General features: G+C 31.8%; 2 protein-coding genes across 2 annotated transcripts; both read left to right on the top strand.

Annotated features, from left to right (window-relative positions):
- Positions 1-10805: 10805 nt before the first annotated feature.
- LOC125839468 (probable nucleolar protein 5-2) lies at positions 10806-14668 on the top strand. Its single transcript, XM_049518441.1, has 9 exons — positions 10806-10933; positions 11044-11133; positions 11218-11259; positions 11416-11595; positions 11687-11851; positions 12898-13098; positions 13323-13820; positions 13902-14030; positions 14102-14668. The coding sequence occupies exons 2-9, from the start codon at positions 11056-11058 to the stop codon at positions 14456-14458; spliced, it is 1650 nt and encodes a 549-aa protein (XP_049374398.1). The 5' UTR covers positions 10806-10933; positions 11044-11055; the 3' UTR covers positions 14459-14668.
- A 1230-nt stretch (positions 14669-15898) lies between these two features.
- LOC125839491 (uncharacterized) lies at positions 15899-21232 on the top strand. The gene is made up of 2 exons (XM_049518465.1): positions 15899-16149; positions 20837-21232. The coding sequence occupies exons 1-2, from the start codon at positions 16021-16023 to the stop codon at positions 20951-20953; spliced, it is 246 nt and encodes an 81-aa protein (XP_049374422.1). The 5' UTR covers positions 15899-16020; the 3' UTR covers positions 20954-21232.
- Positions 21233-21611: the final 379 nt, after the last annotated feature.

Genomic DNA, 21611 nt, shown 5'->3' on the forward strand with positions numbered 1-21611 from the left:
ATTTCATTTTTTTCTTGTACATAGTCCACATAAATACATTTTTTTTCTTATTCCAAATATTTCATTGTTTCACGCATCGAAATAACTTTAGTCTAACATTTTATATTCTAAAAGTCATAACTAGAGAAATTTAAGAATTAAATGTAGAGTTTACTAACAAAAAACAAGGTGCACACTTGCTCTATCAATCTGGCTGTGGAACACGTCAATACTAAAATTATGATCATATAACCTATATAATTATTACTTAGCAGGATTATTTTGAAAAAAATGTTTATTTTGTGAGTATATGGTGGGGTTGATTTCTCAGCGATAATCACTCAACTAATATAGTTATTATTTATAAAAAGTTGTCATTTTTCTTGATTCTAAATTTCAATAAAGAAAATAACTATTAGTTGAGTGACCGAAAAATTAATTCCTATATGAAGTATACAAGAGCCAATAAATATGAGTTCATCGGAATTCAATAGCTTTTACTCAAATAGTGTATATATTGTATTCATTAGATATGAATAAATATTAAATTTAGAACCCAATTATTAACACTTAAAATAGTCATTTTAAAATATAGAACCCAGGAAATTATAATCATGACTCCATCCCTGAAAGTATATATGAAAGGATTGTGTTGAAGTGGTAAATACTCGTTTATCATTAATCAGAGTCTTTTGAGTCTCTGAATACAAAGTCGACTTTGTTAAGAAGCATTTTACCTCACTATAGAACTTCTTGATCCGAAATCGAATTTAATCAAACTTCAATACGACTATCAAACTTCTATGTATATGCCAAAACCCATTCGAAGCTTATCGCATTACGTAACTATATCTTCAATGTTTCAAAGTCTTTTCTTATGTCAAATTCATTTTATCTTTTGAAAATAAAAAAACACTCACCTATTTTTTTTAGTAATTAATAAAAAGAGACATGACTAAATTTACAATCATATTTCTTCTTAACTTTTTGTTTTCTTATCGTATATGATTCTTAGCAAGAACATACTGCTTCTTATTTTATTTTTTTAATTTTTTCCCTCAAAAATTGACAAACAAGAACTATATATAGTTTGTATAAATCTTCTTCTACTTCCACTAACTATAGTCTATAAATTAATTATGGAAAGTTCAACGGTACGTATTGTTTCAAGAATATTTTTTTTAAAAACATATCACTTTCACATGTTACTACTATTATAAGAATATATGCAATTTCAAAGCAACACCTTTGCATAATATTATAAGATATTCACTTATAATAATTCTAGTAGCATAACTTTATATTAATAATTCTTGAAAAAACTTCTGCACAATTTAATTCGAGATTGAACCGAAATTAAAATCGTCATTTAATTAACAAAAATCTTTAATTTGTTTCAAAATCGTACATAAAATTTATTTCATACGATTCCTATTTATGAAAATAATAATGAGAGTAATATATCGAATCAAAAGAAATTCAACCATGAAATAGAAACTCAATTATAAGATTAGTGTTTTTACAATCTTTAGCCAATCTTTCTACGAGAGATTTTTTCTTAACATAAAGCAGTATAATATCCTTATTTTTAATACTAAATACTAATCCTCATGGAATTTTTATGGCATATATTGTTATTAAAATACCTAACCAAACGACAAGAAAATGTTCTAATTAACAATTAATTTTTTAGAATAACATATTTTTTCAGGCTGCATTAAAAGAGGAAAGTAAAAATATCATAGCCGACTCATGCACTAAACTTTGAAGCTGGTGGGAATTAATAAATTAAAAATTTGATGAAAGAATATAACTTATAAAATTGCATTTACTAAATACAATAACAAATAAATGCATCGAATTAAGGAAATAAAAAAAATGCCGTATAAAGTTGAACATCTTAATAATACTTTATAAATAACATATTTCTATAACAGTCATGTTTTCAGAAATCAAAATTAATCTTGCATTTTATGTTATAATATATTATATATTTTTGTTTAGCGATTAAAAAATATCCGAACAAATGATACTACACGTGTGATCGTATATTCATACAGTGGCTCCTAGCACAATCACTAGTCGAATTAATTAAATTATTGAAAGCATATACACTACAACCATTGGCTCATCCAAAGGTCTAATATTTAGGAGCCAATTTAAAGTAAATCGAATTTAAATAAGTTAGGATATGAGAGTATATATCTTGTTGCAACGAGAGAGGATAGATGTAGCCAGAGGCGGACCTACCCTTAAAATACACCCTTAGTAGCAAAACTATAAAGTGATTTCACCATTGTTTTGGGTGCACAAATGAATATTGAGTGGGCTTACCTTCGTTCGTGTTGAATATTCTGTAATATATAGAGGTTTTAAATTGAACAAACACATCTGTTCATAAAGAACATTACTGTTATGAAAAGTCATTTGATCAATATGACTATATTATGAAAAGTCATATGTTCATGAAAGAACATCACTTTTATAAAACGTCATCTCTTAAGTTCTATAAATATAAAGACAATGTAGAAGTAGCCCAAGAAAAATCTGTAGGTATAAACTAAGAGCTTTGATGTAACCTGAGAGGATTTGTTTGTATTTTTCTCAATATTTATACGAACAACATCTCTTTAAAGAAAGTGATTTTATACGTCTCAAAGGCATTTTCTTCTTCAATTATATTTCCTATTATGTTTTCTAACCGTTTGATCCCACTTAAGCATTTTTCCCAATTTTTATTTTATTTTTTGATATTTTAGTAGTTATAGCTCAATTTTTTTTTCTTTAGTTCTTAGAGAGAAGTAATTACTGATTTTTCCCACTTAAGCATCATTTTTATCTTTGATGAATTGATCATGAATCCACATTAATCTACGCTTCAAAACAGATATCAACTACCATATTAGAAGAGTTACCTACAAAAGCAATATATCATCCGCTGATCACTCATTATATTATGTTTGAATATATAATTGAAATTAAGGTGTTGGATACATATTTTGTGTTGTACATTTAATTTATAGCTGAAATTTAATTGTTTGCTTTTGTTGAGGAAACTTGATTGGTACTCCCTCTGTCCCTAATTACTTGTCCACATTTTCTTTTTTAATTGTCCCTAATTACTTGTCCACTTTGACAAATCAAGAAAGGACAAATTTTTTTACCTATTATACCCTCAATTAATTACTTTGAAAAAGGTAGAACGTCTTGAAAATATTAAATTTTTAATTCATCCACTTCATAATTAATAAGGATAAAATGGTAAAGTCACTTTGTCAATTATTGATTTCTTAGTAGGTGTGTTAATTCAAAAGTGGATAAGTAATTAGGAACAAAAGAGTATATATGAACTTTCTTTACGTTTCCTTTGAAACTACCTCTGATGTTAACTCATGAAATCCATCACATTATTGACAACTAAGCAAATAGAATCAGAATAAAAAACAAGAAAAAGAGAGTAGAATAAGTTGATTAAGCTTTTGATATTGACAATTGAATTGTGCGACTCCAAACAATCGATCATTTAAATGTGTCGTTTGTACTGATTGGTTTGGGTTGATTTTTGAAATGGTTGATACAATTATACAATAAATTAATAATGACTAGTGGCCGCTATTAATACGTGGGACATTTTATAGAGATCGTTTGATAGGGTGTATAAAAAAAAATAATGCATTCATTTATTTTGTGTATTATTAATATTGTTTATTACATTTTTTCAACTTATGTATAAATAATATAAACATTAGTATACACTCCATTTGGTACTGTATTAAGGTATATATAATTGATACATCAAAATTGATGGTATTAGTAATCAAAGGGGGTTTAATGCACGTATTAGAATAGCTCAAGATATAATTTCCCCTCAAAAACCTTCTCTACACCCTTTTCAGTTTCCATAGAATTTGTGTTTGTAAATAAATATTCTTTTTAGAAATTATGCATTTCATGTTATTTCTAATACACTATACCAAACAAGACATAAAAAATAATTTTTGCATAACTAATGTTAGCACAACTTATACCAACATTACTAGCACAACATATTCAACATTATTTCTATACACCTTACCAAAAAATCCCTTACACATTGTTTGGATGGTTGTTACGTATTGTTTCATAATGGATTGTATTATATTGTATTGTATTGTATTGTGTTGTACTGTATCGTACTATATTGTTTTAATGAATATAATGTTTGGATAGATTGTATCGTGTCATTACATAATGTCACACATCAATAATTTGAATGATAACCTACAAGAAAGTAGGATACGCAGTAGAGCTACTATGAAAGGGTAGGGTAAAAGATGAAATATAATTATGAAATAATAAATAAAGAAAAAATAAGAAGAAAATGTTAATGTAACGACGTGATCACACCAAATCGGTCATTACATAAAATGGGTCTTTCCGTCGTTACCTAATGATGTAATTAAACGATACAATAAAATTTAAATAACAATGAAAACAAATATTGTATCTAAACTAACAATAAAATACAAAACAATATAACATGTAACAACCATCTAAATAAGGTGTTAATGAGAAGTCTCGGGCTTAAGCCTCTGAAAATGAAAAAAACTATATCGAAAGCGTCATTCCTGAAAAAATAATATTTCATATCGAATTTAAATTTAATCGAGCTACATAAAGTATCACATGTGGAAGAAAAAAGAAGCAAGTGGCCTGTGGTGGTTGAGTAATAAACCGGAGACACTTGGAAAGATTCATCTTAAATCGAGAAAATTATGAAAATGGAGGGTCCAGTTGGGCCAATAAACTGACATAATTTGATTTTCATGTCAATTTCAAGATGTCTTATATGTTCTTTATTATAAGTTATAAATATGTATTATTAGGTGTGATTGGTGAATATTGGGCCATTTAGAAATAGTTAAAGATGCTCCGCCGGAAATTGATTTTTTTTAATGATCGGGAAACTTACAGAAATCTCACTAGTTTAGGAGCTAATTATTTAGGTATATTTTAATTTTATTAGATCTTGGTGCTTCCAGATACATGTATCTCGAGATATATGGAGTCAAAATTAGGTATAATTTATTTTAGATACACTATATATCCAAGTGGATTTGCATGTATCTGTGATACATAACAAATCTCGCTTGCTTTCCTTCTATCTCGCTTGCCACCCTCCGATATATCTGGTATCCCAGATAATGCAATTCATACCAAATACATGTATCTAGTATGTATATAGTGTGATTTGCATTTATCTGGGATCCATAACTATCTCGCTGGCCTCCCTCCCCATCTCGTTCTTCTCTTTCCCTAATTTAGTATATCTGGTAGCAAAAGTACATGTATGTAGGTACATCTTCCTTAATATATGGTAGGAATAAACTTTTAATTAGTAGTAAGATACGTAATTATTTGATAGTATAGGTAGAATTAATATATATGGTATGGATATGTGTCTAATAAGATAGTCTCTCCTTGATCGTTTTAATCTACTCACGAAATTTAAACATTGATCGTATGTAGTAAGAACTCATTCATTCTTAATAAGAGATCTCAAATTTTAACCTATGAATTTGAATTAGTCAAAATCCAAAGCAACAGATATCAGACACCATCTCAAAATTAAACAAGTAAACTTAGTTAATTCGTTGTTCAAGTATTCAAGTTATAAGATCCAAAATTTTAGAAATGAAAGGCTGAAGAACCAAGTGATTATTAAAGATAGTATCTAGTTATCATCTACTACTATTTTTGTTACCACTAATAAAGCCAACTGAAATGTGGATATCAGACAGATCAACCAATAGTTATTGGACAAATATATATATATATATATATATATATATATATATATATATATATATAATATAGAGAGAGCGTTTAGCTATAGTTCGATAAAGCTAGACATATTGTTGTTATAGGTAAGAAAAATAGAAAATTGTTAGAGTCACATTTGTCTAGTGACACTCGCAATTTTGCTTGAAATGTGACTGTATGTAGTGTCATATCTTAGTAAAACAATCATAAATTTTCCCTCACAAATTGGATTGACCTTATCTTTATATCGTCATATGATTGGTAAGTTATTTCAAAGGGACAAAGTGTTATAATGAGGTATTGTTACGTGAGAATGTTGTTCCGTAGAGATTTGACTCTATAGACAACTAAATGAATTGTTATTTTGCATCAAAGAACCATAAACTTGATGCTTTAACTCAACTCATGAAGATCCATATTTAGTTAATAAGGATAAGAAAACAAAGATAATATGAACCTATCTTACATGAAAAGAAAATAAGAATTCTTACAATCAAATCAATTATCCATTATTATAAACATAATAAAGTAATTGAGATGAAGGGGAGAAATAGAGTAGTGCTAAATCAACTCTTTTAAATAAACTAAAATATTTGCTATATATAATTATGACTTGTTGCCTAACCCTTCTAAACCACTTATTTTTTTAATCAAAGAAAAAACCACTAAACAATAATCAATAGGTTTAGCACCAAGCCTTATTAAGTAAGTCATTATTTTGATTAATGGACTATAGATTATCACAACAAGAAAATTATCAAAGATCCTAATCATTCTTTCATGTCATTTTCATTATTTTTTTCCTCACAAGTAACAAACATAATTAGGTGCTATTTCAGATATTTTGAGATATATCTTAATTAATCTCAAAGTAACCTATCTTAGTACTAAAAAACAAAGTGAAAGCAAACAATCAATTAATTCTTTGGATAGTCAGAGGTGATAAGATGAATCCAAAATTTTCATATAAGTAGTATAAGGTACCAATATACTTAATATTAATATTGCTTTATATACAAGTGTGAACTTAGTACACAAATATATACGATATAGTTTATTTAATTATATGTTCAATTCAAGTTGGAAATAGTAAGTATGATCGTACCTACCACCTTAAACATATAGGGAAAGTTACATTTTAGGGGTGTTGGGTAAGATTACGGAAAAACTACCTAATTACACAAATATTTGTATCATATTTACTAACTCTTCCAACAATTTTAAAAAATAACATATTATTTCACTAATTAATAATTTTAAACCAGATTTTAAGTTAGGTACACCTAGATACATGTATTTCTTACTCTAAAATATATATATTCATAGGAAAGGAGGCGAGTGAGATAGGAGGGGAGCGAGCGAGAGAGTATGTGTATCTTAGATCCATGCGATTCACACTATATACATATATTTGGGATACCAAATACATTCTGAAAAAACAAATACAAAGGAAGAGAGGTGGACGGGAAGGACAATCAGATACATGTGAGTCCACTTGGATATAATATATTTATAACAAATTCTACCTAAATTTGACCCTATGTATCCCAGATACATGTAATTTCCTTTAATTCTTTCCATATTGAACCCAAATTTTCAAGGATAAATTACCTATATACACACCTTTTTTTTCCATAATTCCCATTAATCCCTATCAGTTCTAAATTTTTCCAAAATCCCTTATTTTACTCCCAAACCCCAAAATCCCGGATACATAAATCCTAACTCCCAAAATCGATATTTATCCCTTCCTTATTTCACTCCACAAATCTCTATTTTTATTTAGCCCGATAAATAACAGTCTTCGAAAATATTTTGGCTTTAAATATGTTTTCAAAATTCACAAAACAAAAAAAACCCGAAGAAGATAAAATAATATTTTTTAAAAACATATATATTTCATTTTTTTCCTTCTTCAAACACAATAACCACATTTTCTCCTAAACTTTAGAATTTTGATATTTCACATTTGTAATCTTAATAACATCTCGTCTTTTTTTTTTGTTATTATTATTTTTATTTCCCTTTCTTTTATTTTATAATTTTTGTCAATATTGATAATTTTTTTACCTTCTTTTTGGTTTCTCAACATAATATTTCAAGTATAAAATTTATTGCCACAATTTTTTGTGGTCAATTCTCATCTTAAAGATAGCATAGTTTAATATGTTTTTTAAAAAATATAAGATGAAAATAATGATATTATAACTATGGTTACAATACTTCTTAATATAATATAATCTTGATATTTAAAAATTGAATAAGACACATGTCTCTCATCTAGAAGTGTACTTGACGAAATGGATGGAAAGTGTAATGGAGGGGAGCCAAATCCGTGTTTGTTCATGTATCTAATTGATAACTTAATTCTTATTTATTGTGATACATTTATAGATACACTTTATTTCAGCCTACATACATCTTTCTTTCACAACCTTATTGTATCAAATACATTATTATCAACCACAAAATGATACATTATGTAAGTTATACGTATCTTTCAAGGCAAACAATACAATACTTATCAATTTAAACGAGATACATAATAGTATTGTATCATGCACTAATTTTTTTAGATATGATATATACGTAAATTCTAATTTATACTAAATGTATCAATTACATAGCAACCAACACACGGTAATGTATCGATCTCAAATCTAACATCTTATGGGCAACAATTACTTATTTAATGTATCTAGTATAAATACAATAATTATCAAATTAAATGAGATGCATAAATAGTAATGTATCATGCACTAATTTTTTAGATATGATACGTAAATTCGAATTTATACTAAATGTATCAATTACATAGCAACTATCACATAGTAATGTTTCGATCTCAAATCTAACATCTTATGGCAACAATTATTTATTTAATGTATTTAGTATAAATACAATACTTATCAATTTAAACAAGATACATAAATAGTATATAAAATACTAAGTAGCAAAGATATTCATGATGTATCTTCTCAATTTTTTCGACAATTTTGAATCAAAATTGAAAGGATCTTCAATAAACTAGGAGAAGAATTTTGTATCTCAAAATTTTCAACAATTTTAAATCAAAATTGAAAGGATCTTCGTTGAATTGAGAGAAGAAAGAATCTTGAATCTCAAAATTTTTTATAATCTTGAATCAAAATTGAAAGGATCTATGAACTTGAAGATTCAAAAGGATATCGTTTGTCCAACAACAATTCCATCACTTTTGTATCCTTCATAATTCACCTCGCTTACCCAAAGTTTCAACAAAAGTTTTTGAATCAAATCTGAAAGGTTTTTTTGTTGAACAAGGAGAGCAATTTGAAAATTTGAATTTCTTCATTCTATTAGGATTTTCCTATGTATGATTGAGAGTAAGAATAAACATAAGCGTAATTTATGGGATTTAATTAATTTTCAGATTTTATTCCCTTTTTAGTGCAACAAAAGATTTTTTCTTGTATTAGAATTAATGTATCCGGATGGTGAATTAATGTATCCGGATGGGAACTTATGTATCCAGAAGGTATAAATTTTAAGGAATTATTGTAATTAGGAAAAAAGTAGGGATAAGATGTAATTTACTCTTTACACTATGTGATTTATGTAAGTTATACAATTTTCAATTATAAATGGATTAATTACATATGAAGGTAAACACGTGATATGTATTTACTCTAAAATATATATATTCATAGGAAAGGAGGCGAGTGAGATAGGAGGGGAGCGAGCGAGAGAGTATGTGTATCTTAGATCCATGCGATTCACACTATATACATGTATTTGGGATACCAAATACATTCTGAAAAAACAAATACAAAGGAAGAGAGGTAGGCAGGAAAGACAATCAGATACATGTGAGTCCACTTGAATATAATGTATTTATAACAAATTCTACCTAAATTTGACCCTATGTATCCCAGATACATGTAATTTCCTTTAATTCCTTCCATATTGAACCCAAATTTTCAATTCTAAATGGATTAATTACATATGAAGGTAGACACGTGATATGTATTTATATACACAACTATAGTTTGAAAGAATTATGATTCATAACAATTGTATTCCATATTGGACACAACTTCTCAATTCTAGATGGAAGAATTACATACGAAGACAAGCATGTGATTTGTATTTGCTTTAACAACTATAGTTTGAAAGAATTATGATTCGTAACAATTGTAATTGTTAATACAATTATATTTGTCGATACAATTTGTATTTATTAATATAATTGATACACTTGATTTTGCATCAACAAATGAATAAAATAGACTTTGAAAAACTGTAAATTATTTTGTTTTCCCACCCAATATTCGGCACGTACATTGGAGCTTGACTAAATTTGGATTCGCGTCGAAAAGTCTCACATTGGGGGGTGGGGTGGGTGGGTAAGGGGTAAAATGCTCACTAACAAAGGTGACTCTGTACCTAGGGGATATCGAACCCAAGATCTATGGTTAAGGATGAAGGAGTACTTACCACTCCATCACAATCCTTGTTGGTCTTTGATACAATTGCATTAATTGTAACCATGATACAATTAGCGGTCATATATACAATTATCGATCATATATACAAATCAATTGTAACTCTCTCGTCTCTCTCCTATATCTCCCACATCTCGCTCTCCTCTCTCCTTCCTCTCCCAGTCTCGCTCGTCTCTCTCCTCCATCTAGTAGCTTATTTTTTCATACAAAACAATTGTATTTGTGATACAATTATCGATCAGATATACAACTCAATTGTGTTTCTCTCCTCTCTTTCCCAATATTGCTTGCCTCTATCCTTCCTCTCCCAAACTCACTCACCTCTCTCCTCCTTCTAACATGTAGCTACAAATCATAATCAAACAAACTACAACTATCGTGATTATGTTCCGGTCTTAGTTGTTTTTGAAATTTCCTTATTCTGAATCAGCCCAATATCAGCCCAACCCAAAATTCACCAATATAAGCCCAATCCAAAATTATTTTGACCCGCCCACATTCCTTATACCCTAACCCTTTTTCTCTTTCTTCCTCACTTAAATAACACACTCCTGTAAACCCTAAACCCTAATTCCAAAGCCTCCGCCTTCAATCTTCTCGTCTCTCGGAGTTTCACTTTGTGGAGGTGAAAGTTCGGCGTCCTTCTAGAATCGCCGCACCGGAAAAAGGTAACATTATTTTTTATGCTTAAGTCTTAATAATAGATTTATGGTTTGAGTATTCCTCCTTCTGTGTAGTGTTTTTTCTTAAAGATAATCCTTAAACACTTTGGTTACAGCTTCTTCCGGAGATGTTGGTATTGTTTGAAACACCGGCAGGTTTTGCCCTTTTCAAAGTTTTGGATGAGGGAAAGCTCTCCAAAGTTGAGGTATCATAGCATTCATCTCTTACCCTTTTTTTTCTTCTGTGTTTTTATGTTTTATAGAATCGTTTTTTTGTGTGTTTGTTGCAGGATTTGTGGAAGGACTTCTCCTCAACTGATTCCGCCAGAAAGGTAATTTTTTTTGGACAAACCATTTGATGAGTTAATCGTGAAGTAGAAATCTTGGTGTAGCATGTTTTGAAATTTGGACATAAATTGTGCTTGTAAAGTTTTTAACTTTGTGTTTCATACATTCTTCATTTACTTGACTGGTTGGTATGAAAACAGGTTGTGAAGCTAAAAGCTTTCTCCAAGTTTGAGAACACCTCAGAAGCTCTGTCAGCAGCTACGTTATTGATAGATAGCAAGCCCAGCAAAGGACTGCGCAAGTTCTTGAAAGCACACTGTGATGGTGAAACTTTGGCGGTTGCTGATTCAAAGCTTGGAAATGCAATTAAAGAGAAATTGGTCAGCTTCCTTCTTATGTCAGTTCATCGTTTTTTTTTGTTTTGGTTCTCAATAATTTTTTGGCTGAAGTTGGTGTGGGATGTGTGTGCAGCAAATTGATTGTGTTCATAATAATGCTGTCATGGAATTAATGAGAGGAGTTAGAAGTCAGTTGACTGAGCTCATTTCTGGTCTTGCATCTCAAGACTTGGCTCCAATGAGCTTGGGTTTATCTCACAGTCTTTCAAGATACAAGCTAAAGTTTAGCCCTGACAAGGTAAATTGCTATAAGTTGACTGATTTTTCATGTTCTATATGGTTTCATTATGGATATTCTTACATAACAAATATTGGCAAATATTGGGATAACTGATTGCATGGAGAAAAAGGAAGGTTAGTCTAGTCTATAAAGTAGAAATATAGCGAATGAAAGGATCCTCCTCCACCTTCAATGATGAGGTTAGGGGTTCAATCCACCAGGGGAACATAGTGGAAAAGGACTAACCATAATTCCTGGGTAAGGGATTTGGGGCGTTGACCTTATAAAAAATTCAACTGCTACGGAACACCACTCTGGTTTTGTATGTTCTATCTTGTATCCTTTCTGCTTAAGTTTCTTTAGTATTACTTTTATCTTAATTAATTTGAGATTGTAATCTGTTATTGGATATCATTATTCTATACAATTTCTGATGATGCTAGATGGCCATTATAGGAATTTTAGATAGTCTAAATTATTTGATTTCACCCTGAAAATTGTCAATTGTGATGCTTGCTTGAAGTTTAATTTGCAACTGTAACAGAAGGTCTAAAGAGTATAATTTACAAAAAACATGGAATACTGTTCTCCATAAAGTATGCTCTGATGGTGGAACATTTAGGCTGGCAAATCTCAATTGTTTATGCAGCCAATTTTATGCTCATTCCATATGTAACCCTTATGATGCTTCACATGTAATTTGAGTAGTTACACTCTGTTTATGTGGTTTCCTGAAATCTGACAGTTTCTTGCCATTTGCGGTTATGTAGTTTCCTGTAATTCACGGAATCCTGGTAAAGTCTGTTTAGCTTGTAGTGGATAAGACTACAGTTCTTGGGCTATGCTATTGTGCAATGTATATCTGTTATGACTAACATATAAAAGAATGTTTTACAGTCTTACCATTTTCTGCCTCTTGAAGTTCTCTCTATAGCTCAGATATTTGATGAAAACTCATAGATATGTTTCGGGGTAGCAGTTATTTGTCTAATTTTATATTCTTTACTGATTTGTCTCTTTGTTAATCATATAGCAGTACAACTGACTGTTTATTTCTTTTACAGGTGGACACAATGATTGTACAGGCCATTAGCTTGTTGGATGATCTTGATAAAGAGCTAAATACATATGCTATGAGGGTCCGTGAATGGTATGGTTGGCATTTCCCAGAACTTGCAAAGATTGTACAAGATAACATTCTTTATGCCAAGGCTGTGAAGTTGATGGGTGACCGTACAAATGCTGCAAAGTTGGATTTCTCTGAGGTAAGGAGTGGCTTCTTTTTAAATGCTTCAAATGAGTTGAACTAAAAAAGTAGATTACTGTTCATTCAGTAATATTCATTAGTATGTTGGCTAGCTTGCTTGTTGGAATGAAGCTTGTGATATCTTGTAGTCCAATAAGCAATCTTACATTTTTTACAAGATTTATGCTTTATTCTTAATTACATGAGACAAAATTCACACTTTTTGTATGACAATGTTTACAGATACTCCCAGAAGAGGTTGAGGCTGCATTGAAAGAGGCATCCATGATCTCCATGGGTACTGAAGTTAGTGATCTTGATCTGGAGAATATTAAAGATTTATGCACCCAAGTTCTGTCATTCTCTGAGTACAGAGCTCAGTTGTATGATTATTTGAAGAGCAGGATGAACACCATTGCCCCAAATCTTACAGCTCTTGTTGGAGAACTTGTTGGTGCTCGGCTTATTGCTCATGGTGGTAGCTTGATGAATCTTGCGAAGCAACCTGGAAGTACAGTTCAGATACTTGGTGCTGAAAAGGCTCTTTTCAGAGCTTTGAAGACAAAACACGCAACTCCAAAGTATGGGCTTATATATCATGCATCTTTGATTGGACAGGCAGCACCAAAACACAAGGGTAAAATTTCGAGATCTCTTGCTGCAAAAACTGCATTGGCTATTCGATACGATGCTCTTGCAGATAGCCAAGATAATACCATGGGTTTGGAGAATCGTGCCAAGGTAATGTTTGTACTAATTATTATCTTTTTTTCAATCTTGCTCCTTGTGTAGTCTGATTATTATCATATGCAACTTTTTTAGCTTGAAGCACGCTTAAGAGCCTTAGAAGGCAAAGAGTTGAGCAAATCAGCTGGGTCTGCTAAGGGCAAACCTAAGATTGAAGTTTATGACAAGGATCGTAAAAAGGGAGGGCTGATAACACCAGCTAAGGTTTGGGACTGTCCTTTCTTCTACGCTATACTTTCTTGATTTGCTTCCAGTATTGACTTCTCCTTCTGTAGGTTTACAATCCTTCTGCTGATTCTGTTATGGGACACACTGAGAATGAGGAAAAGAAAATGAGTATAGATGATCAAACCGAGGAAGCAGCAGGTGAGGAATCCCCTGTTACTGAAGGAGAGAAGAAAAAGAAGAAGAAGAAGAAGTCTGCTGAAACAGAGGATGGAGCAGAACCTGAAGACACTGGGAAGAAGGAGAAGAAGAAAAAGAAGAAACACGCAGATAATGAAGTGGAAAATGTAGAACTCGAACAAAGTAAGAAAAAGAAGAGGAAACACGCTGATGTTGATGAGGATGAATCAGAAACCACGGAAAAAAAGAAAGAGAAAAAGAAGAAGAAGAAGAAAGCTGAAGAATAAGTGTCACAGCGGAGACATTTTTAGTATCAACAATTTTGTTTTTGGGCATGGGCGGCGTGTTTTTAAGTTGTACAATGATGTCGTTATTAAGTTATTAGTGCTCTGTAATGCAACTTAGGATTCTGTTAGTTAAACACCATGCTTTTTAATCCTACTATGGATGTTTTATCGCTACTTTGGAATATTTGCTATATGCTATTTTACATGTTTTAAGCCACACATGATTTTCAAGTTTAATAGTGTGCCACAATTGCGTTGTTGGTAAAGTGCCAAATTGCTGAATTATGCCTTGTTTCTATTATCTTCATGTTTGCTCTTCACTTCAATTGCATGAGGTGTTGTTATACCTTTTTCTTTTTCATTTGGTGTTTTGGTCTTGCATTGGAGCCACGACTAAATTCAAATTGTGCATCCTATGACCATTCTAAGGTGTTTGCTTGTGTGGAAGGTCCATCCTATGACCATTCTAAGGTGTTTGCTTGTGTGGAAGGTCCATGAAAATGAAGAGGAAGGAGGGAGAGGCCATGACTAACATTTCATTTTTGAAAATGTAGTTTGCTTAAACCAAACTAGAAAGTACATCTTTAACCATAATGACATGCTACAACAGCATATAATTCTTTATCCCAATGATTTTATTTGTAGAAATTGAAATACTAATAATTTTTCCAATATAGTGTTTGATAGAAAAGAAAAGTCATCTAAAAAAATTTCGAAAACTTTTGAGAAAAGTCATTTCATGTACCGATTTACAATTATTCTTTGTAGGGGATATTACACGAATAAACAAACATATACTAGTTAATTAGCTAACATTGCTATAGTTTGAATTAATTACCACTCACAACCTCTTTTTAGCTATAATTACGTGTAGCTCTCTCCTCTCTTCTTCTCTCTCGCCTCTTTCTTCTCTTATACATATACAACTACAAATTATACATATACATATACAATTATATGACAAAACATACATATGCAATTCACCTCTCTCCATTCTCTGCCCTCTCTCCTCCCTTTCCTAATTTCGCTCTTTAGATATACATTACATATGTATACTAGTTACACATATACAATTATCTGACAAATATACATATACAATTTGAGAGATATACAAATACAATTCACCTCTCTCCACTCTCTGTCCTCTCGCGCTTGCCTCTCTCCTCCCCTCTCCCAATCTCGCTCGCCTCTCTCCTCCCTCTAACATGTAGCTACGAATCGTAAGATGCAACCTATAACTGTGAGACCTAATTAAGTTATTTTTAGTTGCGAAATTTTCCTTTTGACTTTTATTTTTTCAACTGAATATTTTTAGCCCTTTTCCAAATACAAAATTGAAAACAACCTTATCTTTCGATTTTTTTTTTCTTATTTTAACTCAACTTAATGAGTTATTAGATGCTAATTTAGTTTTTTTGCCAATTTGGTCACCTTACGGTGCCATTTTTTCTATTAAAGCTCAAAGCTCCACGCATCTGAATTCTCATCCTCTCGTTCGTCTCTGCAAATCGAAAATCAAATTAAAGTTCAGCAGATTTTCATTGAGCAGGAAGAAGAAGACGATGTCGTCTATTGGGACTTCAAAGGGTGTATTAGAGATAGTAAAGTTCGCAGTATACGTCTCAGTTCCAATTGGTCTCATGTACATATTCGCCAACAACAACAAAAATCTTCAGAAAATCATGGGACATGTAAATTTCTCCTCTCTTTTTTCTCCATTTATTGTAAATTTTCCTTCTTTATGCTTTATTTTTTCTGGGTTTCTAGTTTTCTTGGGGTTTATGTTTCAGCTCGAGTCAAACCCTTTTTACATGTCTACTTTGATTGTGTTGCTGATTTGTAAAAACTGAGAAATTGTTGGAGGTGGAGTTTATTGAAGCTTAAAAATTCAATCCCTGTTACTTTTTGAATGAAATGGTCCCAAATAGAGGGAATAGAAACATATGATTTGTATAATGGATCGATAAATAGTTTGACATTGAGTCTTAGCTGATTGATTGAATATAATCGGGGGTGGGGGGTGGAAATGGCGTGAATGAGGTGTTTCTGCTGTCTAGTTTTTTTTTTTTTAATTGAAGGAATTGGGAGGTGGGGGTGGGGAGTTTGAAAGGGGAAGTCTTGATGCATTAGTTAAGTTAAGTGAGGTGAACAGTATGATCTTTCTTAACAATTGAAGATTGCGTAAATTAATCTGCATTTAGTAATTTTATATATGTGAGACAAGAAGCTTGCACAAAATGTTGAGAAAGGTGGATGTATAACCTGGATTGACGAGTGTAGAGTGTATAATGCAGAACCTTTTTTTAGTTGGTAAAGTATGTATTTTTGCATTTAGAATAACCAAGCATACGGGACTTGCACTAGAGTATATAATGCAGAACTTAGCAATGAAGAAACTGTGAAAGAGACTAGGAAGAATATACTTCTGATGTCGCAATTTATGTAATGCACTTTCCATTTTAGTTTATTGCAAAAAGTGTGATATCTTAGTCTATCCCAAAAAGAATGATACCGTTCTATATGTAGAAATAGTTTAACTTAAACCTTTTTATTTTACCTATATATAGGCACACAAATATCTATGACTTGTTTTAAACCACAAGTTTCAAAAGTCTTTCGTTCTTTCTTGAACTACATGCCAACTAAACAACATCATATAAAATGGTATGGAGGGAGCATAAAAGAGGGTAAAAGAGCGACAAAGAGGAGAGAGTGTGGCATGCCGCCGAAACTAAAATAGCAATAAGATAGCAAAGAAGATGAGTAGAAGTGTGGGAAAGATAGAGTTGTTGCTCCACAGAGGATTGGCCATTTTGACATAGATTCTATGTATATAGCTACTTCTTAGATCTTGCTTTCATTTTTGGATTTGGATAGACTATCATGTTCTTGGAAGATTCATAGGCTCATTAAAAGACTTCCACATGTATTACGGTCTCTGTACAGTTTGACACGTGAAATGTATGTCTGAGATTCTGGGAGGTAAACTTTTTACTTGAATGTGTTTCTTTAGGTGTTTGTTGGTTAAATCGAAAGGAAGGAATACACAGGAAATAGTAAGCCCAATCATTTCATTTAATTGAAATGAATTATTTTACCTTCCCAATCCTTCCTTTAACCATTTACACCTCTAAAGAGGCCAGCCACTATAAGTGTAGCTTGGCTATGAATACTAAGCGCGCAACTTGCGTGATCATCAAATGCGATAAGTGCAGGCCAAGTATGTACTTTGAGTGGTGAAGCGACTATGATTACAAGATGTTAAAAGATGTCTGGATATTGTGAGGCTTAAAGATGATCATTTTTTCATAGTTAGTAAGATATGTCTTCTACTTTTGGCGGGTAGTGTAGTTGGATCATCTATGCGCTTAGACCAACTATTTCTTTGTTTTACAGTTGACCTCACTGAAAATATATACTAATTTGTCTGAGCCGTAGTAGCATTATGAAGATGCATTCAGTTGTTTCTGGTGTCATACTGATGATGCAGCCCATCTTCAGTGCTTCCAAATCTCCAAATATTTTATTTCAAACTGATGATGCATTCATAAACATTTTGCATTTTCTGTTTTAGGTTGGCTAAGTTATCTGAAACTTTATGTAGGTATGTTTTTTTTTTTTTTGATAACCGAGAAATCCGTCTGTGACCCGTCCTTTGGACCAATCACAGCCTTCTAAACTCGGTGGATAATGGGCCCGCCCCTCTACCCTTCTCCACTTAAATACCGGGCTTCGCTTTGCATGGTGTGGGGCTTGAACCTGCGACCTAAGCCACAAATCCTCCACCTTTTGCCACTTGAGCTAGGCCTTGGGGGCAACTTTATGTAGGTATGTTTTTCAGGGTGTAATCACAAATATTTTCAAGCTGCCATCAATAGCTTATTTTTCAGGTTTCATTTGTGTTCTCTTTGAAGTTAATAGTTATTATAAGCCCGTGTAATTCCCAAGTCACGTGAGCCAAATAGGTTCCATTGCTTTGGTGGTTTTGGTCCCGCATTGGACAATGTTTTGACATTGCAATGGCTTCTATAGCTTCTATAGAAGTACAACAGAACAACCACCCTTTTGTTGATAGACGAAGTGCTTCATTTCAGATCAATTCTTCTCTGCAATCGTCATTGCTGCCAAATTGACTTTCAAAGTTTGTCATTCTCCGTTTCTCTCTCACTCTCTGGTCTCTCATTCTAAGTTAATCATAAGTTGTATACACACTTGGAAAACCTTGGGGTAATCCCCTGAAGTAAATAGGGAAGTTTCTTGACTAATAATGAATTCCTGAACTGACAAAGACCTAACTTTTTTTGAAAGGTAATGTGGAAAAACCTATTATAATTGGACACAAATATCCGGAACATCAATGTTCTAAATGCCAAGGAGAAGATAACGTAATCCCAGACGTACAGCTGGAGTAAAAACAAGAAGCAACAAAAGCCGACAAGATAGAAAGAAAAGGTTATGCAAACAAGCTAAGTGGAATTTAAAAGAAGAGATAGTGGAGACTTTATGTAAAGTAAAGAGCTAGTGGAAGACATAGTAGTAACGTGTTAGATTAGTAGTAATATGTACAAAAGTATGAATAGTATTAAAGATGTAAAACAACTATAGTTAGATGTAAAATAACCATAGTATAGAATAAAGTAACTATAGTAGGGTTACTTATATTTGTATAAATAGATAGCCATTATGGCATAAAGAGGCAAGACTTTCTACACGGAAAGCAAGCCTCTCTTTGTAATCAAAATAACCTCAATAAAAATATATCAGTTTCAAAGCTAAAGCTATGGATCAAAATATTACAGATATCACACAGGTACATATATTTATGATTATGTATAGCTAAAATCTATTAATTCCTGAATATCATAGCATAATTAAATAAGTTTATATTAGTTATTATATACTAGAATTATTTAAGCATGCTTTTTAGTTTGTTAACATGAGGAAAAAAGGAAAAACTTCCAGACTATGCCATCCTAAGGTTGAAACCATAGGCGAAGAAGCCGTGAGGGGAGTAAACAAAGTTGAAGGCGCTGTTAGGAAGTAATTACCTTTGAAAGTACGATGTTAACAGTGACAGGAAAACATGTTAAAATAATCTAGTTTATAGTAATCTAATATAGATCATTTGTTATGCATATGGTATAAGGGAATTATGGTTAAATAATTATGAATATCCTCTTACATGATGAAATGATATTAAATTACAAAATACTAATTATCAGAGCTAAGTAATAAAAAAGAAGTATAAAATGGATAATAGAGAAAACCATAGATACGAGTTAATAAGAACAATAATAATGATCCATAGCTTTAGCTTTGAAACTGATATATTTTTATTGAGGTTATTTTGATTACAAAGAGAGGCTTGCTTTCCGTGTAGAAAGTCTTGCCTCTTTATGCCATAATGGCTATCTATTTATACAAATATAAGTAACCCTACTATAGTTACTTTATTCTATACTATGGTTACTTTACATCTAACTATAGTTGCTTTACATCTTTAATACTATTCATACTTTTGTACATATTACTACTAATCTAACACGTTGCTACTATGTCTTCCACTAGGTCTTTACTTTACATAAAGTCTCCACTATCTCTTCTTTTAAATTCCACTTAGCTTGTTTGCATAACCTTTTCTTTCTTAAATAGATAGTTTTAAGAAATTCACTGTCCCTTTCCACATTCTATCAGCTTCCTGCATATTTTGATCACAGTTACCACAACTGGAAATTTAGGAACTGATAAGAGAAATTTCTCTGAGCATTATATTTAAAGGGAAAAAAGGAGGTAAATAGAAAACATATGGTCATAAGAGACCTAGTTATGTTTTACAAGCAAGGCTATTCTTGTGAGCTAGACTAGGTATGTTGGACGATGGAGATAGTTCAGATGCCATCAGGGTTATGATGTCACTTAAATATCAAAACCATTTTAACTTTAATTGATATGACTCCCCCCACCCCCATATCCCTCATCCCCAACAAACAAAGAAGAAGATAATTTGGTGGATGTGTTTTATCACAAGAGAGGGCTTATGCTTTTCATTCTGGGCTTTAGTTATTCCAATTTCTCCTTGCAACCAATAGTATTCATCAAGATAATATTCATTTTTCTGCATTTTTTCTGATTTCCTATGGGTTCAACTTCAAGTCCAGTTCAATTTCAGTGCTATATTCTATCAGTTGATGTAGATTTAGCATGAAGCTACCTCATTGGAATTAGCTCTTCACTGAGCAGATGCTGTAATAATGATCATCTCCAAATCATATTAAATATCTGAATGAATTTATACCATGATTGGTGTTGTAACTCTTTGCAACACAGTTTCAATATATATCTTTGGCTTACAACTTCCATGTTTTTTTGCTTGTGAAGCGTGAATATGTAGTTTATCCTACAGAAACTGTAAGGCCCCAATCGCCCGAGGAACTGAGGGAGATTGCAAAAGAAATAGGCCGGAAGAGAGAGAGGGACCAAGCAATGCGGAGCTGAGGAAAATGTGCAACCCCACAAAACGAAGAGGCGTAGAAGAATTTGTAGGTCTGTTAGTAATGTTTGCACAAAGGAACATCCAGAGTCCTTTCTGTTCAGCGAAGAGATGGATGTGCTAACTAGTGTTCACCAATAAGTGAGTTTGTTGCCAATAAAACTGTGTAGCAAAGCCAGTGATTGTATTAGAAAACCTATCTACAAAGTGTTTCTCCACCTTTAATCACTCTAGTTGTTGAAATGTGTGACAATCTCTTCTTAATGAATATTCTGACTCCGCTACTGAGTTCGGCGTATGTCTTAGGGGCAAAAGGCCCTTCTTTAATATTTGACTGGACATAATTAAAAGGATGTCTACGTCTGTTATCTGTATTAGATGCATGGGTTCCACACATGGAAATTTCAGCTAACCTTTTCCCATTTAAAGTCTTTTTTTCTTTTTTCTTTTTTATCTTTTCATATTGGTCACTTCTGCCTTCACTTTCAGAAATTATAATTTGTAAATACAAAGCAATTCAAGGGCAGCTTACGTTACACATTTTAACTCTTAAAAAAAAATGTAAAAAGCTATGTCCTTACACTTTAGCATATGGAAGAATTAAAGTAGAAAAAAAATTCCAATTTCAATAAGTTGCTAAGTTTTGGAAGTGCATTTTAAAAA

This window comes from Solanum verrucosum, unplaced genomic scaffold, assembly GCF_900185275.1.
Source record: "Solanum verrucosum unplaced genomic scaffold, falcon-dt-bn FXZP01000306.1, whole genome shotgun sequence".
NCBI classification, from domain to species: domain Eukaryota; kingdom Viridiplantae; phylum Streptophyta; class Magnoliopsida; order Solanales; family Solanaceae; genus Solanum; species Solanum verrucosum.

Bases quoted from the DNA above. Each gene is read 5' to 3' on its own strand.
- LOC125839491 (XM_049518465.1), top strand. From the start codon at position 16,021: ATGTCGTCTATTGGGACTTCAAAGGGTGTATTAGAGATAGTAAAGTTC. The intron at 16,150-20,836 runs GTAAATTTCTCC...TTGCTTGTGAAG, and splicing joins TTCAGAAAATCATGGGACAT to CGTGAATATGTAGTTTATCC.
- LOC125839468 (XM_049518441.1), top strand. From the start codon at position 11,056: ATGTTGGTATTGTTTGAAACACCGGCAGGTTTTGCCCTTTTCAAAGTT. The intron at 11,596-11,686 runs GTCAGCTTCCTT...ATGTGTGTGCAG, and splicing joins ATGCAATTAAAGAGAAATTG to CAAATTGATTGTGTTCATAA. The intron at 11,852-12,897 runs GTAAATTGCTAT...TTTCTTTTACAG, and splicing joins TAAAGTTTAGCCCTGACAAG to GTGGACACAATGATTGTACA.